Here is a 22968-nt window from a genome sequence, read left to right on the forward strand (position 1 = left end):
GACCCAGCAGAGTTTTTTTTTTTCCCTGCATTTTTTTTTGTTGCCTTTTTTCCTTGTGTGTTCAGCATGCCACCGGTGTGGTAAGCCAGCTGACATTCCCCCCCTTTGGAGAGATATAACCCAAAACCAAGCCATGAAAAGCCTGAAGGAATCCTTCTAGATGAAAATAGGAGATTAAATGGGTCTTACAACCCGGAATTCAGTTGGTTAGAAAAATTGTCTTCTGAGTTGTATTAAGATCCAGTAGTCTACTCACAGCACAATGTTCAAGCACATGAAGAGCCCCTAGCCAAGTTGAATTGTATGAAAGAACTACAGTTTTGTACAATACAAATAAAATATTTAATTTTAAAAAGGAAACCACTGAATTAAATCATTACTGATGTCTGGAAGGAGTATGAATTCCCGATCACTGATACAGTGAGTCATATACATACTATAAAGTGCTATTACCTCTATCATAGAATTTATTAATACACACGCTGTCTTTGAATTAACATGGCTGAGCTTTGTTCATTGTTCCATTGCTATATTTTAACAGTTTGTTAATGTTGTGACTATCTATATATAAAAGAGAATAGTTTTTTTTTTTCCCTGCATTTTTTTGTTGTTGCCTTTTTTCCTTGTGTGTTCAGCATGCCACCGTTGTGGTTCAGCGACCCGGCAGACTCGCCACCCAGCGATCTGGAGCCCGAGCCCAGGTGTATTGAGATGATGAATGCTGGCTGTTTGTAAATATTTTATGTGCAATCCTGTTCATGATTTGCATAAGGAAACAGCCATGAACAATACAGATAAGAAAAAAAGGACGAAAGCCAAAATGTTCTTCGAAACATTCTTATACGTAGTTTACAATTAAATGTGATCGTAAGCATGTTTCGTGAATGAGGCCCATTGTAGCTAATGCTGACAACAAACGCATAACCTGTTGATCCAAACATAAACAAGGTAGGGAGATCAAACCTGTTTTGGTGAGTTTTCAAAAAAAATATTTTGACAGTTTATTCTTCATGCATGATATCACAAATGCTACAGCATAATCAAATAACAACATATAAATTACGAACTTGTCAGAATACAACGGTTGTTTGCTATGATATGATGTTAAAAATGAGCCGCTTCCCTGTGCGACTTTTAGGGTGGGGTTACCTTTTTTATTTCAACAACATGGACCAATATTTAGTGGTATTCATACAGTTAAACAAATATGCTGTACACATTTACTCATATAAATAGTCATGGGATGTGACATTTAATTAAATATGTACTCTCAAAACGTTTCCAACCAGGCTCGCGTCCCCTTTTGCAACGTAATAAAAAGAATACCCATTTGTAAAACTAAAATGTGATCTTGGCAAGGATATACATGTAAAAATCTCATTGCTCAAACAAGGTTTCCTGGTGACTGAACCGCCAGAAAACATGAACACTGGCAGCAGGTTACCTGGCTGTGGCACACTATTCGGGGTCATTTCTATGTTCCCAGGGTCCTATGTTCCCCAGATTTATATGGCACATAATGGGAACATGACAAAGGGTCCTATGCTCCCAGGGTCCTATGTTCCCCAGCTCTATAGAGACCTTCAAAATCAAATAAAATAATAACCATTGGTTTTGTTGTGTTTATATAGATGTATTGAAGCCTTGTTCCAATAAAAAAAAAACTGGATAATATTTATGAAATATTTTAACTTGAAACGGGTCAAATATGACCCGAACACAATAGGAGGGTTAATGTGTGTTAACAGAATATTAAACTGGGGAACGTAGGACCTTGGGAACATAGGTATGCTCCCCACTATTCTAGCAGCGGGGGATTCGGAATCCAGAAGGTGGCCCGTGTCTCATTTTCAGCGTACTTACAAAAAACACCCACCTGTAAAACTAAAATGCCTACAACACAAAAGGTTCTTGACAAAGATACTCATGTAAAAATAACGTTGTTCAAGCTAGGTTTAGCTGTCTAGCCATGTCAGAAAAGGTATTATAGGGCCTCTTTCCCAGCATTGCTTGGACAAATCGTAATCAAACAATCGAGATGATGTCAAGACAGGGGTTTGCCACAATTTGAATGACATTTCATTTCACCAATATAAAACCCCTTCTGGGGGTATTTTGAATAAGATATTGAGCGCTGGCTTTTTTTGGTGCCATTTCACTTCTTCAGTGGCCCTCAGGATGCTGGCAGCTGCAACGTTTGTAGGACACCTAAATATACGAACGTATGAATAAATAATAACCAATTAACATCTAAAGCATTTCACAGTGAGTTTTTCTTGTGATAAAATGTGTAATAATGCCTTCAATGACGTTAGATTTTTTTTACAATGACCCCATTGATTTCGGTGAAGCATTAACTGCAGGCCCAAATGCTTGTAAACAAAGTCAAATTTACATAATTACTTCTAAAGTAAAAAAGTAACATTGCTGAACTGTCAGTGCACTTTTGTGACAATTCAATAGCTTTGTATAATCTAATTTTGTTTATTTACTTTTTAAATAACCTGTTAAAGTGAGCCCAGATGCCAAATTTGTTTTATGTTTGTGTGTGGAACGGCCATTGTGATTACACAAGCCGGATGGGCCTGTGCGCTTCTGTCTTGATAATGGCAAGTTGAATGATGTCTCGCGTTCTGATGCGTATGCGATGCCTAGGGTCACCTTCTCCTCCATTTAGACACATACAGCGCTCTGTGTGCTGTGCTGGGGTCCAGAGTGAGGTGGGATGTTCAGGAAGAGCACACACACAAATATACATACGCGCACGCATGCACACACACACACACACACATGCATGCACACACACACACGCGTGCGTGATCAGACATGACCCATTACTTTATCCACACAAGCAGGGCATGGTTCTCCTTCCAGTATTACAGCCAACCAATCAGGAATGACCAGACGTGGCAATGCACATGTGAAGTAAATGCACATGAACACTGATTTTCTATTAGCTGGATGATACTGATATCATTTGGATAGACTGATAGAAACGTTGATCCCTGTCCTCACCCATCCAGATACGACAGTAATAATTATATTATCATCATAACAGTGTCACATAAAATGGCCAGCCCCAGTTTACAGCACCCTAAAACACAGTCAAAGCATTAAACATGATAAGGACCTTCATTCCTTATCTGATGTTGCAAAGTAAGCTATTGTGATAGTTCACAGAATATTGCCAATGGGAACATAACAGCATTCAAAATTGTACAGTTGAAACAGAATGATCTAGAATGAAATGTCTGTTATACTTGGCACTAATTCTCTATAAATGAGATTAACTGGCTCATGTTTTTCTACATTGTCACTCGTTCTGAATGAGATTATCTGCTAAATAATATAAGGTATTGTAATGTAATGTAATCGGTTTCAACTGTCCCAAGTTCACCCTTTGGACACATAAACACTTTCGGTTTAGTTTTCTTGGAAGAGATTTATAGCTTTTGTTCCACAGATAGGCGACCTGAGAGATAATCATTAACAAGGAAATTTCAGTTTCAGAAAGGTTTATTGGTCTTATATAACAAAGTTCATGTTGACAGTAAGAAGTAAAATTGATCTAATAGTTACCTGTGATGTGAACACACCTGAATCTTTAATGAATCTGACTAAAATTAACATTTTTTTTCACACAAAAATACAAGATTATTAAACTGATCTAAGTAACCTATTTCATTCACATGATATTCATCTGCAAGCTCCATTGGTTTATATTTTAAAATATAAGTGCTATTCCTGCACTTTCCATGGCTATAAAGTTAATGCTAGTCTGACCTTTGTTGATATAAATCAATGCTAGGAATTGTTTTGATTTATTTTCACTTAATGGAAAAAATTTGTTCTAACATCAATTTAACCACAGCATTCTGCAAAGGAAGAAAGTGAAGTGGGAATGTGAAATCAGGGTCTTTTTCACAGACTAATGCTCCTGACTGGGCACCTTTGACACTGAAAAAGCTGTTGGCTGCCAGGCAATGTTATAATCAAGCAAATTGAAAGTATTCATTTTAGTTTCATTTGGAGGTGTGTTCACTGTATTTACTTTGTTAAATTACTTCAGCACATGCCAGATGCTCAAAGTAATGGGAAAGACAATGTGAAGACTGTAAATGAGCACTGTAAATGGTAAAATAAGGCGTGAGTGACCCCGGGCATGCTTCCGCATGGTGCCCCTGTCGCTGAAGGGGTGAGCAGGGGAAAGATCCAGAGCAACAGAGACTCTTACATTGTGTTCACATAACAGTGTGAGTTTGAAAGCAGCAAAAACAGAAGAATAAAATAAATAAATAAGTAAAAACAAAAAAGACTAGAAAATCATTCCTGTACGTTTGATTTGGGTGGCACGGTGGTGCAGTTGGTAGCACTGTTGCCTCACAGAAAAAGGTCCTTGGTAGCAATCATTGCAGGGGCCTTTCTGTGTGAGTTTGCATGAGAGTTCCCCTGACTAAATGATTTATTCCACAAGGGACAGACTGATTTTCCTTGCTCCTCTCAGGAGCTCTGGGTTTGATTGGAAACACTTTCCCTCCACTTTGTGAAGAGGCTGCTGGATATACAAGTATGAGTGATTATGCATTTGCTTTGTTGTTCTGAAATGTGTGAAGACAGTGGAATCTGCTGAACGTCTTGGAGCAGCATTTGGTGTCCCTCAGTTTGTTGGAGGAGCAGTGTGGTGCATCCTGGGTAAATATCTGCTTTGATCTAATTTTTTTGTCACTTTTAAAATGGCTGAATCAACACACTCCCGCCCCATAATGTGTTAAGTCCTGGTCTAGCACACTGTCTCTGACTCAAAGTGGACAGACTCCAGTGACTGAGTCCTGATGTAAGAAGGTGTAGAAGGTTCAATCTTTCATCTTTATGCCCCTTTCATTGATAAACATGGAAAGGTTTTTTCCCCCAGTGCAGGTAATTACATTGGGCACAAGTGTAAATTGTGTATTTTCAGCTACCTGAGACAGAAGGTAAAGCCAGCAGCAATGATGTGATGTTAAATGGACTTATCTAGTGGTAGAATGGAGGTACTGCCATAGTCTTCAGGCAGCTCAGTTGTTCAGGCAGTGAAGAAAATAAGGGACTGTTCATCAAGTTCAGATTAAATGAAACATTTATTTTGATTATGCCATTTGTGCAAGTAATAAGTGCTCAAACATGTGGTGAAATACACTAAGTGCAAAAAAGCAAAGCAAAATTTGAATCCAGCTTTCTAAAAAAGAAAAATAAACAGTCATCATGAAAGCTATAAGGGTGGCACAGTGGTGCAGTCCTGGGTTCAAATCCCTGGGCCTTTCTGTGTGGAGTTTGCATGTCCTCCCACAGTCCAAAGACATGTCGGCAGGCTAACTGGAGACTCTAAATTGCCCATAGGGATGAGTGGATGGTGTGTGTGGTGACCTGTCCAGGGTGTATTCCTGCCTCTCTCCCAATGCATGCTGGGATAGGCTCCAGCAGCCCCCGCGTCCCTGACCAGGATAAGCAGGTATAGATAATGGATGGATGGATGGCATCTTTGGGCCTCAAAGGTCAATTTTCTTTTTTTCAAGAACAATGAATTTCTATATTAAGGCTTATGAAGTGATAACAAAGGCTTATAAAGTGATAACAACAATCCTTTTAACATTGTAACAAGAAATCGTGTTTAAATTATTTGAAGAATATGAATGGATGAAAGCTATGCTATTGTGTAAACAGATTATCAAGGCACTTAATAATGTATGACTTCAAACAGCCAAGCTAGCAGTGATGAAGAGCTGATAATATTATCAATAATACATAAAGGTTATGTGCTTTATTAATAGAAAAAATGCATTATAGGAAGCATAGAATAAAACATAAAATGTAATTTGTATTTTCGTTAAAAGTATTCTTTCTGATATAGAGAAGGTCACAAAATTAAACAACTTAAAATATCTCAGCCTAGTTACCATCCCTGATTATGCATCTAAACAATGGAATAATGAACAAAGCTCAGCCATGCTAACTTAGACAGTGTGTATAGATAAAAGCTGCATAGGTTATGACAATATCACCTTTTAGAATGTATGTGGTTTTATATGTATAATGACTGGTTATATGTATAATACCTGTATCTGAGTATCAGAGACAGCTCAGTGAAGGCTGCAAAAACGCAGTTATGTATGCATTAGTGATTATCTCTCTTTCTTAACATCAGTGATGATTTAATTTAACGCTCCCTTTTTGAAATGTGTTTTATTTTTATTGTATTTTTATTTTTAACCTATGGCCCTTTCTTTCATAGGATTCAACTTGGTTGGGGCACTTTTTGTGATTAGCCATGATATGTGTGAGTAGACTATTTATTAATGCCACTCAGAAAATACATTTTCAACCTGACTGACACAGCAGCCATATAATCCATTTAATTTAATCTCCTTCTGTTTTCATCTGGAAGGATTCCTCCAGGCTTTTCATGGCTCGGTCTTGGGTTATATCTCTCCAAAGAGAGGGGATGTCTGCAGGCTTATAGTCATATACTTTGGCAAACTTCTTGTTAAACCTGTTGAAGACGTACTTCCAGTAGTCTGAGGACTGGATGCTGGTGTCAGGCTGGATGCGCCAGTCAGGGTAAATGCTCTGATAGTCCTTGTATGGATGCCATTTCCCCTCTGTTTCACTCGACCTGAATGTTCTCTCACTGGCAACACAGGAGGAGCAGATATCAGTCAGTAATTTACAGGAGTCCTTATCTCTGAATCTCCCGATCCCCTGAGGACGGTGAATGGAGGCAAAGTGCTCTGCGTGATTCTTGCCGCCTGCTTCACACGGGGTCATGCAGAAGGGACACTGCCTCCCACAGCCAAACACCCTGTTAAACAGCTCCTTCTGTGGCTGAAAGGGCAGTGAGGACAGCCTGGCCCTCACATCCCTACCTCTCTGAAACTCTGCAGTAAAGAACTGCTCCATTTCATCCACAAGCGCCTTCAAACACCTGGAAAAGTCTTCTGGCTTGGCAGTGTTTAAGGCCAGGACAGCTCTGAGGGGGTCTTTGGGGATGGCGAGCTCCTGTAGGTCACTACAGATATCCTGAATGAACTGCTGAATGTTCTGGTCCTCCTCACCCCTTTCTGTCACTCTTTCATTGGTCTTCCTCTCTGCATTATTAATGGCTTCCTTTAATCGATGAACCATCGCCTTCAGATGCTTCATCTCAATGTTCCCGAGAACATCTCCCTCTGAGAACTGCTGTACCATCTGCGTTAATATCCAGTCGTGCACAAAGTCCTCATAATTACTTATGTAATTCTCAAAGCTCTCAAAGTCATCATCTGAAAGCAGCTGCTTGAGGATTAAGAACTGGAAGAAGGTTTGAGTGCTGAAATCCTTGGCTTTCTTTTCTGTCAACACTTCATCAACAAGGTCAGGGCCCAGAGACTTAGTGATGACCTCCTTCACCGCAGGTGCAAGACAGTTGTAGGTGAACTCCTCTGCTTTCTTCTGACACTGGTCTCTTTTATTGAACAGGTCCTTAAAGTCAGTGCAGTACTGTTGCTTGAACCGCTCCAGACAGCAACGTGGATCATTTGCACGGATAAAATCCAAATGCATTTTTTGAAACTCCCGTGCTGCATGTCCACAGATGTGAATCTTCAGACTGGCCTGAAACTCAGCACTTGTTTCCAGATCCCTGTGCCTGTCCAGGTGTTCATCTACCATGCGAAACAGGTCTGTGATATACGTGTTATGGTAATCAGACCTTGTTCTCTCTTTCTCAAAGACAAACTGCCTGCTGCACTCGATGATGTGATCAACCATGTTTTGTGTCTTTATCTTCTGCTCATGGTCAAAAAATTTGTTCCACATCCTTTTAAACACTCTTTCTCTCTTCACTTCGAATGGTTCCCTTCCACATTCAGACAAGTCACCCACTTTGGACAGCATTTCACGTACAGAGCTGCCTTTCATCTCTAAGTTAACCCATAGGTGGTGGAGGATAGTTTGGACAATATCTTGTTTTTCCAGGCCAGAGAACTTTAGTTCTGCCACAGTGTCATTCCACATCTGGTCAAATTCATCCCTCAGCTGTTGATCTGACAGAACTTTACTTTTCCTGCATTTCTCCACCAGGTCCAGAACCTTTTGCTCCATTACAGCTGTATAATTTTTCTTGATGTTCTCTAACCTGAACGTACCCTTTCTGATCTCCACAGCTGCCTCTAGCTTGTTTTGAACAGAGTTCTCTGTCTCCTTCCGAATAGTTTTGGCTGAGTTGATAAATTCCTCCTTGTACTTCTCTACTAAGAAAACGTGTCCTTCAGACCTCTCGTAGAATTCAGCGAGGTTGTCCAAAATGAGCTTTTCCCCTTTAGTGAGTTCTAGGGAGGCCTCATATTTCAGGCTGCACAGTAAGTCGTCCACCTTTGAGGATGGCTGAATCTGCCCTGCTATTGTGCCAAAGTTTGACACCTTTGTCTCAGCTTCCATTAACCAGGAGTACATGTTCTTCCTGAACTCCCACTCCAATTTGCTGAACTCAGTGCAAAGCTGAGTATAAGCATCAGGCACCAGGCTGTCATGGTAGCTGAAGATGAAGTTCTCATACTTCACTGCCTCCCACAAACTCCTGGTCCATTCAAGGAACTCTCTGAATGTGTGTGGTGAGCTCTTTCCAGATTTGTGTTCTTTAAAATGCTCAATCACACTCCTCTTGAACAGATTCACAGCCTCACTGTAGCCAGCATTCACCGGTGCCATGGGAGGGATGCCATGCCAGAGCCCAGGGATGTACCAGGTGTTTCTCTCTGGATCGTACTCCATGACATCAGTAAATCTGTAGTTGTTTCCCCTCTTCTCCATCTTAGCTGCTGCTTGGGTCATCTCATTCAGCTGCTCCAGCAGAATCTTCCTGTCTCTCATGTTATTTTCATGAGCAGAGATGTCTGGTACATTCTGGTGCACAAACTGGCAGCAGGGTTTTCTCCCAACTTCTTTCATGCGCAGGAAGGCATGCACCACATTCTGCAGGAGGTCCTTCATCTCTGTGCAGTTCTCCATGGCGATGTTGATGACTGTGATGTCACTCAGCCCCACCACCAGAGTGGCCAGTTCATTATCATGCTCGTAACTGTCATCCAACTGGGCCAACTCTGGGCACTTCAGACCTTCAGTGTCAATAACCATGATGTAATCACACCCAAGCTGCTCTTTAAAATCCTCTTTTACTTTGATGAGGAGCATGAAGGCCCCTCTTGTGCACCTGCCACTACTGACGGCAAACTGGACCCCGAACATGGCGTTCAGGAGGGTAGACTTCCCAGTGCTCTGCACCCCCAGTACAGTCACCACCCGGATCTTACATTTATACTGTGTTAGTTGATCTAGAACCTTCAGAACCTGAGTCACCCACTGCAGAGGAATGTTGGATGCATCTCCATCCACCAGCTCCAGAGGAAAGCCTTCCTGCAGCAGCTCAGCACAAAGACGTGGCAGGTGCTGAATCTGAGGGGTGGGGAATTTGGGGAGTGAGCAGGCCGACTCGTACAGCAGACCCATTTCCCGCAGGAAGTGCTCTGTCCCCAAGGAGCAACTGGAGATCTTCCTGTCCAACTCTGCAATGAGCTCCTTGTTTTCTGAGGAATTCTGACACCGTTCCTTGTACTCGGCCTGAAGGAGTGGAAGGCTTTTGCGTGACAGGTTGTCCAGGTTGATCCTCATCCACTTGAGGAAATACTTGCGCTCCTCTGTGGAACCAGACATCGCGGAGATGAAACGGGACATAGACTCTGAGATGTTGTGAGCCCTCTGCTGTGCTCTAAGCTGCTGCTTCTGATCTGCAAGCTCATACCTGTACTCTTCTATGTTTTTGTTCCCAGCATTTTTCATCCTGCACTCTTCCTTTTCCAGTTTAGCCAGCTGTTTCCATGCACTCCCTTGCAAGGGCAGCTCTTTCTCCTTGAAGCTTGGTATATCAGAAATCCTTCTTGTGATTTCATCAGCGTTCTGCTTGCCCCTCTGACAGTCGATATAATCTTCATCAACCTGGATCCCAACTTCATGGGCAACAGCAGACATCCCTTCAACACTCATTTTGACCATGTTTCCCTTTAAAATGTCAGTCATAGCTGAACGCAAGTAACTCACAATTTCTGCATCGTTCACCTGCGGACCCTTTATAATGATGTGACTGGGTTTTATCTGTAACTCAGAAACACATCTCTTGAAGTCATCTGTATTGAAACTCTTGCTCTGTGAATTGATGATCAAGTACAAATGAGCCTGAAGTTTCTTGGAGTCCAAAATTTTGTAATCAAACCCAAAATCATCACAAAACACAAATATGGCAGCAGAGGTTTGGCAGAGGAAATCGTATTGAGTTTCAAAGTCCCTGAGGTCCCCACGGAGGTTAGCTATAGCCAGTGGCTCAGAGAAGATGTCAATGGTTCTCTTCCCACAGGGCAGATACCAGCTGATCTCCACCAGCCCGTTGGAAATCCTCCTTGGGGTGTTACCGCACTCCATGTTTCTGTGAACAAAGGAGTTGTGGTGCTGCTCAGGGTTGCTGAGAACTTGGTTCAGAATCAGAGACTTGGACAAGCTGCTGTTTCTCAGCCTCACAAAAGAGACCATGGGGAGCTTAGAGAGAACAACGTTCTCCTCCACAAACCCACTTGGGTCTGTCAAAGAGTGCGGCTTGTACTTTTTCACAATATCCCTCATGGCCCAGAGCATTAAAGTGCACTGCTGTGTGTCACATTTAGGAAGCAGCAGAGGCACAGAGAACTGGCACATGGACATTTTCAAAACCATCTCCTGCTGGAGAAAGCCATCTGAGCAGAGAAACACAGAAGTTATGAGGTCCAGAGGGTTGACTCTGTTGCTGTGGCCCTGTGGATTGCACACAGTGTCCATTAAGCTGTCCAGGTTTTGGGAAGTCAAGTCCTGTTCTGTGGCGCACCTCACACTCCTAGCAGTCACATTCATCATCATCAATCTCCTCAGGAAACACCATGGCAGAGATTTCAGAGACTGGATGCTTTCATCAGTTAAAGTCTCTCCATCAATCTCCAGCACTTTGTTCAGAGTCAGCTTGTTCTTCAGGTGGTCTTCCAGTCCCAAGTCACACACCAGCTCATCCAGACTAGGTCCTGTCATTGTGGAAAGAAACTGTATTACTACATTTCTGTACAGTGACACACAATCCATTTAAAATGACTAATAATAGATTGTGATAGTAATGCTTACAAAAAGGACCTGAACAATACAGCCTATTTTATGATATTTAAAAAGACGAGTATACATATTAAATATGCATCCTCAAATGAATATATTTTTGTCACTCACTTGTGTGTATGCATGCTGAGCTGGTCTTGCTGCAGATGCCGTTTGGAAGGACTGCAGTGAGGTTGAAAGTATATTCCATCCCAGGTCTCAGATCAGTAAGGACAGCTGTGGTGGTGTTGGGTGCACATATCTGTGATCTGGGCTCTTCACCCTCTCCCTCACAGCTGTAGGTGATGTGGGTCTCATGAGAAACTCCCTCCATGCTGACCGGTCTTTCCCAGCACAGAGTCACTGACCTGCTCTGCACATCAGTGGCTTCCACCCTCCCAGGGGCACATGGCTCTATTTGAGAGAACGGAGAGGAAATTTAGAATTTGCTTATACTGCAAGCGTCCAGTTTTGCAAAAAGTCCAGGACATTTATTAAAGGTTTCATTATTTTTTTCTGTTACTTTACAATACAAAACATCTAAAGACAACACATACCTATACTTGCACAGTTAAATCCTGGACAAAACTACCACTATCTATGGTAATATTGGTAATAAATGATCTAATAACAGAAATCATCGGACAAAGGGTTAGCTCATAACTTGAGCCATCAGTTTGTTTCCCCTTGTTTTCTCGCATGGTACTTCAGTCATTCACTAGCTAGACGACACAATGGCCTCTTTCTCAAGCCACTTCTCAAACAAATTCCCCATTTGCACCACCTCAATGATCTAAGTTTATAAACACCCAGTCAATAAGCACAGATGATGATTTATGAAGATTTTTACAAGCGACACACATTTAATTCAGTTCCATCGCTTGCTACTGTCACTCTCTGCACTGAGCACTAATTCCCACCAGCCAGCAGGACATGCAAGTCAGCTTGGACATGTCCTCTACAGTATGCAACGTCTTCAGTCTCACAATTAGTACCAAAAATGCCGGGGTAATTTATCGGCCTGTCCCAGGTAAGGTTTTTCAGAAACCTTGCATCGCAGTGAAGGGATTAACTCCCAACGCTGTAGACAGCTTCACTTATCTAGGCAGTACTTTATCCAGATGTAGGTGAAGAAAGTAACTGCAGGATTGCTAAGGCCAGCAGTGCATTTAGGAGGTTGCGTTTCAAATTCTGGGACTGAAGACACATCAGCCTCAACACAAAGCTACAAAGTAGTGTATATACATTTTGGTCACCCACTTGTGTGTATGCATGCTGAGCTGGTCTTGCTGCAGATGCCGTTTGGAAGGACTGCAGTGAGGTTGAAAGTATATTCCATCCCAGGTCTCAGATCAGTAAGGACAGCTGTGGTGGTGTTGGGTGCACATATCTGTGATCTGGGCTCTTCACCCTCTCCCTCACAGCTGTAGGTGATGTGGGTCTCATGAGAAACTCCCTCCATGCTGACCGGTCTTTCCCAGCACAGAGTCACTGACCTGCTCTGCACATCAGTGGCTTCCACCCTCCCAGGGGCACATGGCTCTAATTGAGAGAACAGAGAGGGAGGTTTCAGACAGAGCTGTAATTTCTCTTAGCCAGCAAATTCTTATTATGTTTTTCAAGAAAAAGTGCAGGATACTTATGCAATAGATCATTAATTTACGTGTAACTCTACAATATAAAAAATCAGAAGACAACACATATTCACATGCACACCTAAAAAGTACTACAGATCCTGGCAGATTCAATCCTAGATATCTTTGTACTTCAGAATTAGGAGACTTTATAGTCCACAAGAGGAAGTTTGCTTTGTACACGTCAGTGTTTAAAACATCAGATATTAATTCTATATCACAATGACTGATGTGAGGGCCACAGGCTAACGGTCATTAAGGTCGTTCAGGCTTGACTTTTCTGGAATGAGCCGTATTTGAGAACTATTCCACAATGAAGGCACAGAAAGTTCATGAAGGGATCAGTTGCATTTGAGCAAATAGTAAGAGACTAAGAGGTGAAGGATCATGTTAAAATTTTGACTTACATAAAGCACTATATAAGCAAATGGATAAAATGTAATGGCTTGATATATATAGTTCATTAAGTGTTGAATGTTTACATTCAATAGCCAATGTATGTAATAGTATGTAGTTTTACCGCATAAAATGTAGCTGTTGGAATGCAAGTAAAAGGCTATGGACAGCAGCTGCAGTAATTAAGTACATTAAGGGATTAAAGAACCTCTATTCCTGTTTAACTGGCCCCCATGGTCAGTCTTAGAATGGACTCCATAACCTATACTTGGCTATAACTGGAAGTTTCCATATGATGACTGAATGAATCTCATAGACTGGGCCAACAGCTCTTTGACTCTGAGAACTAAATAAACTCATGTATTAGACTTAATATCTTTGAAGACTGTATTTGTACTTCTTCCCAACCCGCCGTATTACTAAATTATATAAAGGAGCTCCTGACTTTGTCGTTTTTTATCTTCATCTTCAACACAATCATTTTCTGTTAAGAAATTCCTACAGAGGTCACAGAATATACTCTGTCATGAAATTTATTGTGAGCTTAAAAAGTAATAGTCCCTGACCCTCACCAGTTAGATCACATCAGAATATAATGTTTTCTTGTCTGTGGCAATCTGGGGAATTAAATAGGATGGAAAGTGTAAGGTGTTGCACAGCCAATCAGATATAGGGAATGATTACAGTGGTATCCGAAAGCTTGGGCACTACTCACTTGTGTGTATGCATGTCGAGCTGGTCTTGCTGCAGATGCCGTTTGGAAGGACTCCAGTGAGGTTGAAAGTATATTTCATCCCAGGTCTCAGATCAGAAAGGACAGCTGTGGTGGTGTTGGGTGCACATATCTGTGATCTGGGCTCTTCTCCATCACAGCTGTAGGTGATGTGGATCTCATGAGAAACTCCCTCCATGCTGACCGGTCTTTCCCAGCACAGAGTCACTGACCTGCTCTGCACAACAGCGGCTTCCACCCCCTTAGGGGCAGATGGCTCTATTTGAACGGTGAGGGAGGTTTCAGTCAGAGCAGTAATTTCTCTTAGTCGGCAAATTCTTATTATATTTTTCAAGAAAAAGTGCAGGACATTTATGCAATAGATCATTAATTTACGTGTAACTCTACAATATAAAAAATCAGAAGACAACACATATATTCACATGCACACCTAAAAAGTACTACAGATCCTGGCAGATTCAATCCTAGATATCTTTGTACTTTAGAATTTGGAGACTCTATATTCCACAAAAGGAAGTTTGCTTTGTACAAGTCAGTGTTTAAAACATCAGATATTAATTCTATATCACAATGACTGATGTGAGGGCCACAGGCTAACAGTCACTAAGCTCGTTCAGGCTTGACTTTTCTGGAATGAGCCGTATTTGAGACCTATTCCACAATGAAGGGACAGAAAGTTCATGAAGGGAGCAGTTGCATTTGATCAAATAGTAAGAGACTAAGAGGTCACAGAACATACTCTGTCATGAAATTTATTGTTAGCTTAAAAAGTAATAGTCCCTGACCCAGACCCTCACCAGTTAGATCACCTCAGAATTTAATGGTTCTTTTTGTGGCAATCTGGGGAATTAAATAGGATGGAAAATGTAAGGTGTTTTGCAGCCAATCAGATATAGGGAATGATTACAGTGGTATCAACAAGTTTGGGCACTACTCACTTGTGTGTATGCATGTTGAGCTGGTCTTGCTGCAGATGCCGTTTGGAAGGACTGCAGTGAGGTTGAAAGTATATTCCATCCCAGGTCTCAGATCAGTAAGGACAGCTGTGGTGGTGTTGGGTGCACATATCTGTGATCTGGGCTCTTCACCCTCTCCCTCACAGCTGTAGGTGATGTGGGTCTCATGAGAAACTCCCTCCATGCTGACCGGTCTTTCCCAGCACAGAGTCACTGACCTGCTCCGCACATCAGTGGCTTCCACCCTCCCAGGGGCACATGGCTCTATTTGAGAGAACGGAGAGGAAATTTCGAATTTGCTTATACTGCAAGCGTCCAGTTTTGCTACAAGTCCAGGACATTTATTAAAGGTTTCATTATTTTTGTCTGTTACTTTACAATACAAAAAACCTAAAGACAACACATACCTATACTTGTACAGTTAAATCCTGGACAAAGCTACCACTATCTATGGTAATATTAGTAATAAATGTTCTAATAATAGAAATCATCGGACAAAGGGTTAGCTCATAACTTGAGCCATCAGTTTGTTTCCCCTTGTTTTCTCGCATGGTACTTCAGTCATTCACTAGCTAGACGACACAATGGCCTCTTTCTCAAGCCACTTCTCAAACAAATTCCCCATTTGCACCACCTCAATGATCTAAGTTTATAAACACCCAGTCAATAAGCACAGATGATGATTGATGAAGATTTTTACAAGCGACACTCACATTTAATTCAGTTCCATTGCTTGCTACTGTCACTCTCTGCACTGAGCACTAATTCCCACCAGCCAGCAGGACATGCAAGTCAGCTTGGACATGTCCTCTACAGTATGCAACGTCTTCAGTCTCACAATTAGTAACAAAAAGTCAGAAGTAATTTATCGACCTGCCCCAGGTAAGGTTTATCAGAAACTTTGCATGGCAGTGAAGGGATTAACTCCCAATGCTGTAGACAGCTTCACCTATCTCGGCAGTACTTTATCCAGATGTAGGTGAAGAAAGCAACTGCAGGATTGCTAAGGCCAGCAGTGCATTTGGTAGGTTGCGAGTAAAATTCTGGGAACTGAAGAGACATCAGCCTCAACACAAAGCTACAAAGTAGTGTATATACATTTTGGTCACCCACTTGTTTCTGTGCATGTTGAACTGGTCTTGCTGCAGATGCCGTTTGGAAGGACTGCAGTGAGGTTGAAAGTATATGTCATCCCAGGTCTCAGATCAGAAAGGACAGCTGTGGTGGAATTGGGTGCACATATCTGTGATCTGGGCCCTTCTCCCTCACAGCAGTAGGTGATGTGGATCTCATGAGAAACTCCCTCCATGCTGACCGGTCTTTCCCAGCACAGAGTCAATGACCTGCTCTGCACATCAATGGCTTCCACCCTTCCAGGGGCAGATGGCTCTAATTGAGAGAACGGAGAGGGAGGTTTCAGTCAGAGCAGTAATTTCTTAGTCAGCAAATTCTTATTATATTTTTCAAGAAAAAGTGCAGGATATGTCTGCAATAGTTTATTAATTTACTTGTATCTCTACAATATAAAAAATCAGAAGACAACACATATATTCACATGCACACCTAAAAAGTACTACAGATCCTGGCAGATTCATTCCAAGATATCTTTGTACTTCAGAATTTGGAGACTTTATAGTCCACAAGAGGAAGTTTGCTTTGTGCAAGTCAGTGTTTAAAACATCAGATATTAATTCTATATCACAATGACTGATTTGAGGGCCACAGGCTAACGGTCATTAAGCTTGTTCAGGCTCGACTTTTCTGGAATGAGCCGTATTTGAGACCTATTCCACAATGAAGGCACAGAAAGTTCATGAAGGGAGCAGTTGCATTTGAGCAAATAGTAAGAGACTAAGAGGTCACAGAATATACTCTGTCATTAAATTTATTGTGAGCTTAAAAAGTAATAGTCCCTGACCCAGACCCTCACCAGTTAGATCACCTCGGAATTTAATGTTTTTTTTTTTGTGGCAACCTGGGGAATTAAATAGGATGGAAAACGTAAGGTGTTATACAGCCAATCAGATATAGGGAATGATTACAGTGGTATCCAAAAGTTTGGGCACTACTCACTTGTGTGTATGCATGTTGAGCTGGTCTTACTGCAGATGCCGTTTGGAAGGACTGCAGTGAGGTTGAAAGTATATTCCATCCCAGGTCTCAGATCAGTAAGGACAGCTTTGGTGGAGTTGGGTGCACATATCTGTGATCTGGGCTCTTCTCCCTCACAGCCGTAGGTGATGTGGATCTTGTGAGAAACTCCCTCCATGCTGACCGGTCTTTCCCAGCACAGAGTCACTGACCTGCTCTGCACATCAGTGGCTTCCACCCTCCCAGGGGCACATGGCTCTAATTGAGAGAACAGAGAGGGAGGTTTCAGACAGAGCTGTAATTACTCTTAGCCAGCAAATTCTTATTATGCTTTTCAAGAAAAAGTGCAGGATACTTATGCAATAGATCATTAATTTACGTGTAACTCTACAATATAAAAAATCAGAAGACAACACATATTCACATGCACACCTAAAAAGTACTACAGATCCTGGCAGATGCAATCCTAGATATAGATAGATAGATAGATAGATAGAAACTTTATTGATCCCGTAGGGAAGTTCCCTTAGGGAAATATCTGTGTACTTCAGAATTAGGAGACGTTATAGTCCACAAGAAGAAGTTTGCTTTGTACAAGTCAGTATTTAAAACATCAGATATTAATTCTATATCACAATGACTGATGTGAGGGCCACAGGCTAACGGTCATTAAGCTCGCTCAGGCTTGACTTTTCTGGAATGAGCCGTATTTGAGACCTATTCCACAATGAAGGCACAGGAAGTTCATGAAGGGAGCAGTTGCATTTGAGCAAATAGTAAGAGACTAAGAGGTGAAGGATCATGTTAAAATATTGACTTACATAAAGCATTATATAAGCAAATGGATAAAATGTAATGGCTTGATAAATATAGTTCATTAAGTGCTGAATGTTTACATTCAATAGCCAATGTATGTAATAGTATGTAGTTTTACCCCATAAAATGTATCTGTTGGAATGCAAGTAAAAGGTTATGGACAGCAGCTGCAGTAATTAAGTACATTAAGGGGTTAAGAAACCTCTATTTCTGTTTAACTGGCCCCCATGGTCAGTCTTAGAATGGACTCCCTAACCTACACTTGGCTATAACTGGAAGTTTCCATATGACGACTGAATGAATCTCATAGGCTGGACCAACAGCTCTTTGACTCCGAGAACTATACAAACTCATGAATTAGACTTAATATCTTTGAAGACTGTATTTGTACTTCTTCCCGACCCGCCGTATTATTAAATTATATAAAGGAGCTCCTGACTTTGTCGTTTTTTAGCTTCATATCCAACACAATCAATTTTTGTAAAGAAATTCCTACAGAGGTCACAGAATATACTCAGTCATAAAATTTATTGTGAGCTTAAGAAGAAATAATCCCTGACCCTCACCAGTTAGATCAACTCAGAATATAATGTTCTCTTGTCTGTGGCAATCTGGGGAATTAAATAGGATGGAAAATGTACGGTGATGTACAGCCAATCAGATATAGGGAATGATTACAGTGGTATCAACAAGTTTGGGCACTACTCACCTGTCTGTATGCATGTTGAGCTGGTCTTGCTGCAGATGCCGTTTGGAAGGACTGCAGTGAGGTTGAAAGTATATTCCATCCCAGGTCTCAGATCAGTAAGGACAGCTGTGGTGGTGTTGGGTGCACATATCTGTGATCTGGGCTCTTCTCCCACACAGCCGTAGGTGATGTGGATCTCATGAGAAACTCCCTCCATGCTGACCGGTCTTTCCCAGCACAGAGTCACTGACCTGCTCTGCACATCAGTGGCTTCCACCCCCCCAGGGGCAGATGGCTCTAATTGAGAGAACAGAGAGGGAGGTTTCAGTCAGAGCTGTAATTTCTCTTAGCTGGCAAATTCTTATTATATTTTTCAAGAAAAAGTGCAGGATATTTATGCAATAGTTTATTCATTTACTTGTTAACTCTACAATATAAAAAATCAGAAGACAACACATATATTCACATGCACACGTAAAAAGTCCTACAGATACTGGCAGATTCAATCCTAGATATCTTTGTACTTCAGAATTTGGAGACTTTATAGTCCACAAGAGGAAGTTTGCTTTGTGCAAGTCAGTGTTTAAAACATCAGATATTAATTCTATATCACAATGACTGATGTGAGGGTCACAGGCTAACGGTCATTAAGCTCGTTCAGGCTCGACTTTTCTGGAATGAGCCGTATTTGAGACCTATTCCACAATGAAGGCACAGAAAGTTCATGAAGGGAGCAGTTGCATTTGAGCAAATAGTAAGAGACTAAGAGGTCACAGAATATACTGTCATTAAATTTATTGTGAGCTTAAAAAGTAATAGTCCCTGACCCTGACCCTCACCAGTTAGATCACCTCAGAATTTAATGTTTTTTTTTTGTGGCAGCCTGGGGAATTAAATAGGATGGAAAATGTAAGGTGTTATACAGCCAATCAGATATAGGGAATGATTACAGTGGTATCAACAAGTTTGGGCACTACTCACTTGTGTGTATGCATGTTGAGCTGGTCTTGCTGCAGATGCCGTTTGGAAGGACTGCAGTGAGGTTGAAAGTATATGTCATCCCAGGTCTCAGATCAGAAAGGACAGCTGTCGTGGAGTTGGGTGCACATATCTGTGATCTGGGCTCTTCTCCCTCACAGCCGTAGGTGATGTGGATCTCAGTGAGAAACTCCCTCCTATGCTGACCGGTCTTTCCCAGCTCAGAGTCACTGACCTGCTCTGCACATCAGTGGCTTCCACCCTCCCAGGGGCAGATGGCTCTATTTGAGAGAACGGAGAGGAAATTTTGAATTCACTTACACTGCAAGCCTCCAGTATTGCTAAAAGCCCAGGACATTTATTAAAGGTTTCATTATGTTTGTCTGTTACATTACGATACAAAAAATCCAAAGCCAACACATACCTATACTTGTACAGTTAAATCCTGGACAAAGCTACCACTATCTATGGTAATATTGGTAATAAATGTTCTAATAATAGAAATCATCAGACAAAGGATTAGCTCATAACTTGAGCCTCAGTTTGTTTCCCCTTGTTTTCTCACATGGTACTTCAGTCATTCACTAGCTAGACGTCACAATGGCCTCTCTCTCAAGCCACTTCTCAAACATATTTCCCATTTGCACCACCTCAATAATCTAAGTTTATAAACTGCCAGTCATTGAGCACAGATGATGATTGGTGAAGATTTTTGCAAGCGACTCTCACATTTCATTCAGTTCCATCGCTTGCTACTGTCACTCTCTGCAGAAAACGGAGCACTAAATCCTACCAGCGAGCAGGACATGCAAGTCAGCTTGGACATGTTCTCTACAGTACGCAACATCTTCAGTCTAGCAATTAGTGCCAAAAAGTCAGAAGTAATTTATCGGCCTGTCCCAGGTAAGGTTTATCAGAAACCTTGCATCGCAGTGAAGGGATTAACTCCCACCGCTGTAGACAGCTTCACTTATCTAGGCAGTACTTTATCCAGATGTAGGTGAAGAACGCAACTGCAGGATTGCTAAGGCCAGCAGTGTATTTGGTAGGTTGTGAGTAAAATTCTGGTAACGAAAAGACATCAGCCTCAACACAAAGCTACAAAGTAGTGTATATACATTTTGGTCACCCACTTGTGTGTATGCATGCTGAGCTGGTCTTGCTGCAGATGCCGTTTGGAAGGAATGCAGTGAGGTTGAAAGTATATTTCATCCCGGGTCTCAGATCAGTAAGGACAGCTGTGGTGGTGTTGGGTGCACATATCTGTGATCTGGGCTCTTCACCCTCTCCCTCACAGCTGTAGGTGATGTGGATCTCGTGAGAAACTCCCTCCATGCTGACCGGTCTTTCCCAGCACAGAGTCACTGACCTGCTCTGCACATCAGTGGCTTCCACCCTCCCAGGGGCACATGGCTCTATTTGAGAGAACAGAGAGGGAGGTTTCAGACAGAGCTGTAATTACTCTTAGCCAGCAAATTCTTATTATGCTTTTCAAGAAAAAGTGCAGGATACTTATGCAATAGATCATTAATTTACGTGTAACTCTACAATATAAAAAATCAGAAGACAACACATATTCACATGCACACCTAAAAAGTACTACAGATCCTGGCAGATGCAATCCTAGATATCTGTGTACTTCAGAATTAGGAGACGTTATAGTCCACAAGAAGAAGTTTGCTTTGTACAAGTCAGTATTTAAAACATCAGATATTAATTCTATATCACAATGACTGATGTGAGGGCCACAGGCTAACGGTCATTAAGCTCGCTCAGGCTTGACTTTTCTGGAATGAGCCGTATTTGAGACCTATTCCACAATGAAGGCACAGGAAGTTCATGAAGGGAGCAGTTGCATTTGAGCAAATAGTAAGAGACTAAGAGGTCACAGAATATACTGTCATTAAATTTATTGTGAGCTTAAAAAGTAATAGTCCCTGACCCTGACCCTCACCAGTTAGATCACCTCAGAATTTAATGTTTTTTTTTGTGGCAGCCTGGGGAATTAAATAGGATGGAAAATGTAAGGTGTTATACAGCCAATCAGATATAGGGAATGATTACAGTGGTATCAACAAGTTTGGGCACTACTCACTTGTGTGTATGCATGTTGAGCTGGTCTTGCTGCAGATGCCGTTTGGAAGGACTGCAGTGAGGTTGAAAGTATATGTCATCCCAGGTCTCAGATCAGAAAGGACAGCTGTCGTGGAGTTGGGTGCACATATCTGTGATCTGGGCTCTTCTCCCTCACAGCCGTAGGTGATGTGGATCTCGTGAGAAACTCCCTCTATGCTGACCGGTCTTTCCCAGCTCAGAGTCACTGACCTGCTCTGCACATCAGTGGCTTCCACCCTCCCAGGGGCAGATGGCTCTATTTGAGAGAACGGAGAGGAAATTTTGAATTCACTTACACTGCAAGCCTCCAGTATTGCTAAAAGTCCAGGACATTTATTAAAGGTTTCATTATTTTTGTCTGTTACTTTACAATACAGAAAATCTAAAGACAACACATACCTATACTTGTACAGTTAAATCCTGGACAAAGCTACCACTATCTATGGTAATATTGGTATTAAATGTTCTAATAACAGAAATCATCGGACAAAGGGTTAGCTCATAACTTGAGCCATCAGTTTGTTTCCCCTTGTTTTCTCACATGGTACTTCAGTCATTCACTAGCTAGACGTCACAATGGCCTCTCTCTCAAGCCACTTCTCAAACATTTTTCCCATTTGCACCACCTCAATAATCTAAGTTTATAAACTGCCAGTCATTAAGCACAGATGATGATTGATGAAGATTATTACAAGCAACACTCACATTTAATTCAGTTCCATCACTTGCTACTGTCACTCTCTGCAGAAAACTGAGCACTAATTCCCACCAGCGAGCAGGACATGCAAGTCAGCTTGGACATGTTCTCTACAGTACGCAACATCATCAGTCTCATAATTAGTGCCAAAAAGTCAGAAGTAATTTATCGGCCTGTCCCAGGTAAGGTTTATCAGAAACCTTGCATCGCAGTGAAGGGATTAACACCCAACGCTGTAGACAGCTTCACCTTATCTAGGCAGTACTTTATCCAGATGTAGGTGAAGAAAGTAACTGCAGGAATTGCTAAGGCCAGCAGTGTATTTGGTAGGTTGTGAGTAAAATTCTGGTAACGAAAAGACATCAGCCTCAACACAAAGCTACAAAGTAGTGTATATACATTTTGGTCACCCACTTGTGTGTATGCATGCTGAGCTGGTCTTGCTGCAGATGCCGTTTGGAAGGACTGCAGTGAGGTTGAAAAGTATATTTCATCCCGGGTCTCAGATCAGTAAGGACAGCTGTGGTGGTGTTGGGTGCACATATCTGTGATCTGGGCTCTTCACCCTCTCCCTCACAGCTGTAGGTGATGTGGATCTCATGAGAAACTCCCTCCATGCTGACCGGTCTTTCCCAGCACAGAGTCACTGACCTGCTCTGCACATCAGTGGCTTCCACCCTCCCAGGGGC

The 22968-nt window shown here is 41.8% G+C and overlaps 1 protein-coding gene across 6 annotated transcripts in view; it reads right to left on the reverse strand.

Moving 5' to 3' along the window:
• Positions 1 to 5766: 5766 nt before the first annotated feature.
• The window catches only part of LOC118231724 (titin-like), a 237812-nt gene continuing 220610 nt past the window's right edge, over positions 5767 to 22968 (reverse strand). For all 6 annotated transcript variants that reach the window (XM_035425843.1, XM_035425849.1, XM_035425847.1 and 3 more), the window contains 9 exons: positions 21563 to 21838; positions 20601 to 20882; positions 18511 to 18786; positions 16968 to 17243; positions 16008 to 16283; positions 14877 to 15158; positions 12436 to 12717; positions 11308 to 11589; positions 5767 to 11111 (listed from right to left, as the gene is read on the reverse strand). In XM_035425843.1, coding sequence (XP_035281734.1) covers positions 6394 to 11111; positions 11308 to 11589; positions 12436 to 12717; positions 14877 to 15158; positions 16008 to 16283; positions 16968 to 17243; positions 18511 to 18786; positions 20601 to 20882; positions 21563 to 21838 — 6950 coding nt within the window. In that variant the 3' untranslated portion in view covers positions 5767 to 6393. The remainder of the gene's footprint in view (positions 11112 to 11307; positions 11590 to 12435; positions 12718 to 14876; positions 15159 to 16007; positions 16284 to 16967; positions 17244 to 18510; positions 18787 to 20600; positions 20883 to 21562; positions 21839 to 22968) is intronic.

The sequence above is a fragment of the Anguilla anguilla genome, chromosome 7 (assembly GCF_013347855.1).
Source record: "Anguilla anguilla isolate fAngAng1 chromosome 7, fAngAng1.pri, whole genome shotgun sequence".
NCBI lineage: Eukaryota > Metazoa > Chordata > Actinopteri > Anguilliformes > Anguillidae > Anguilla > Anguilla anguilla.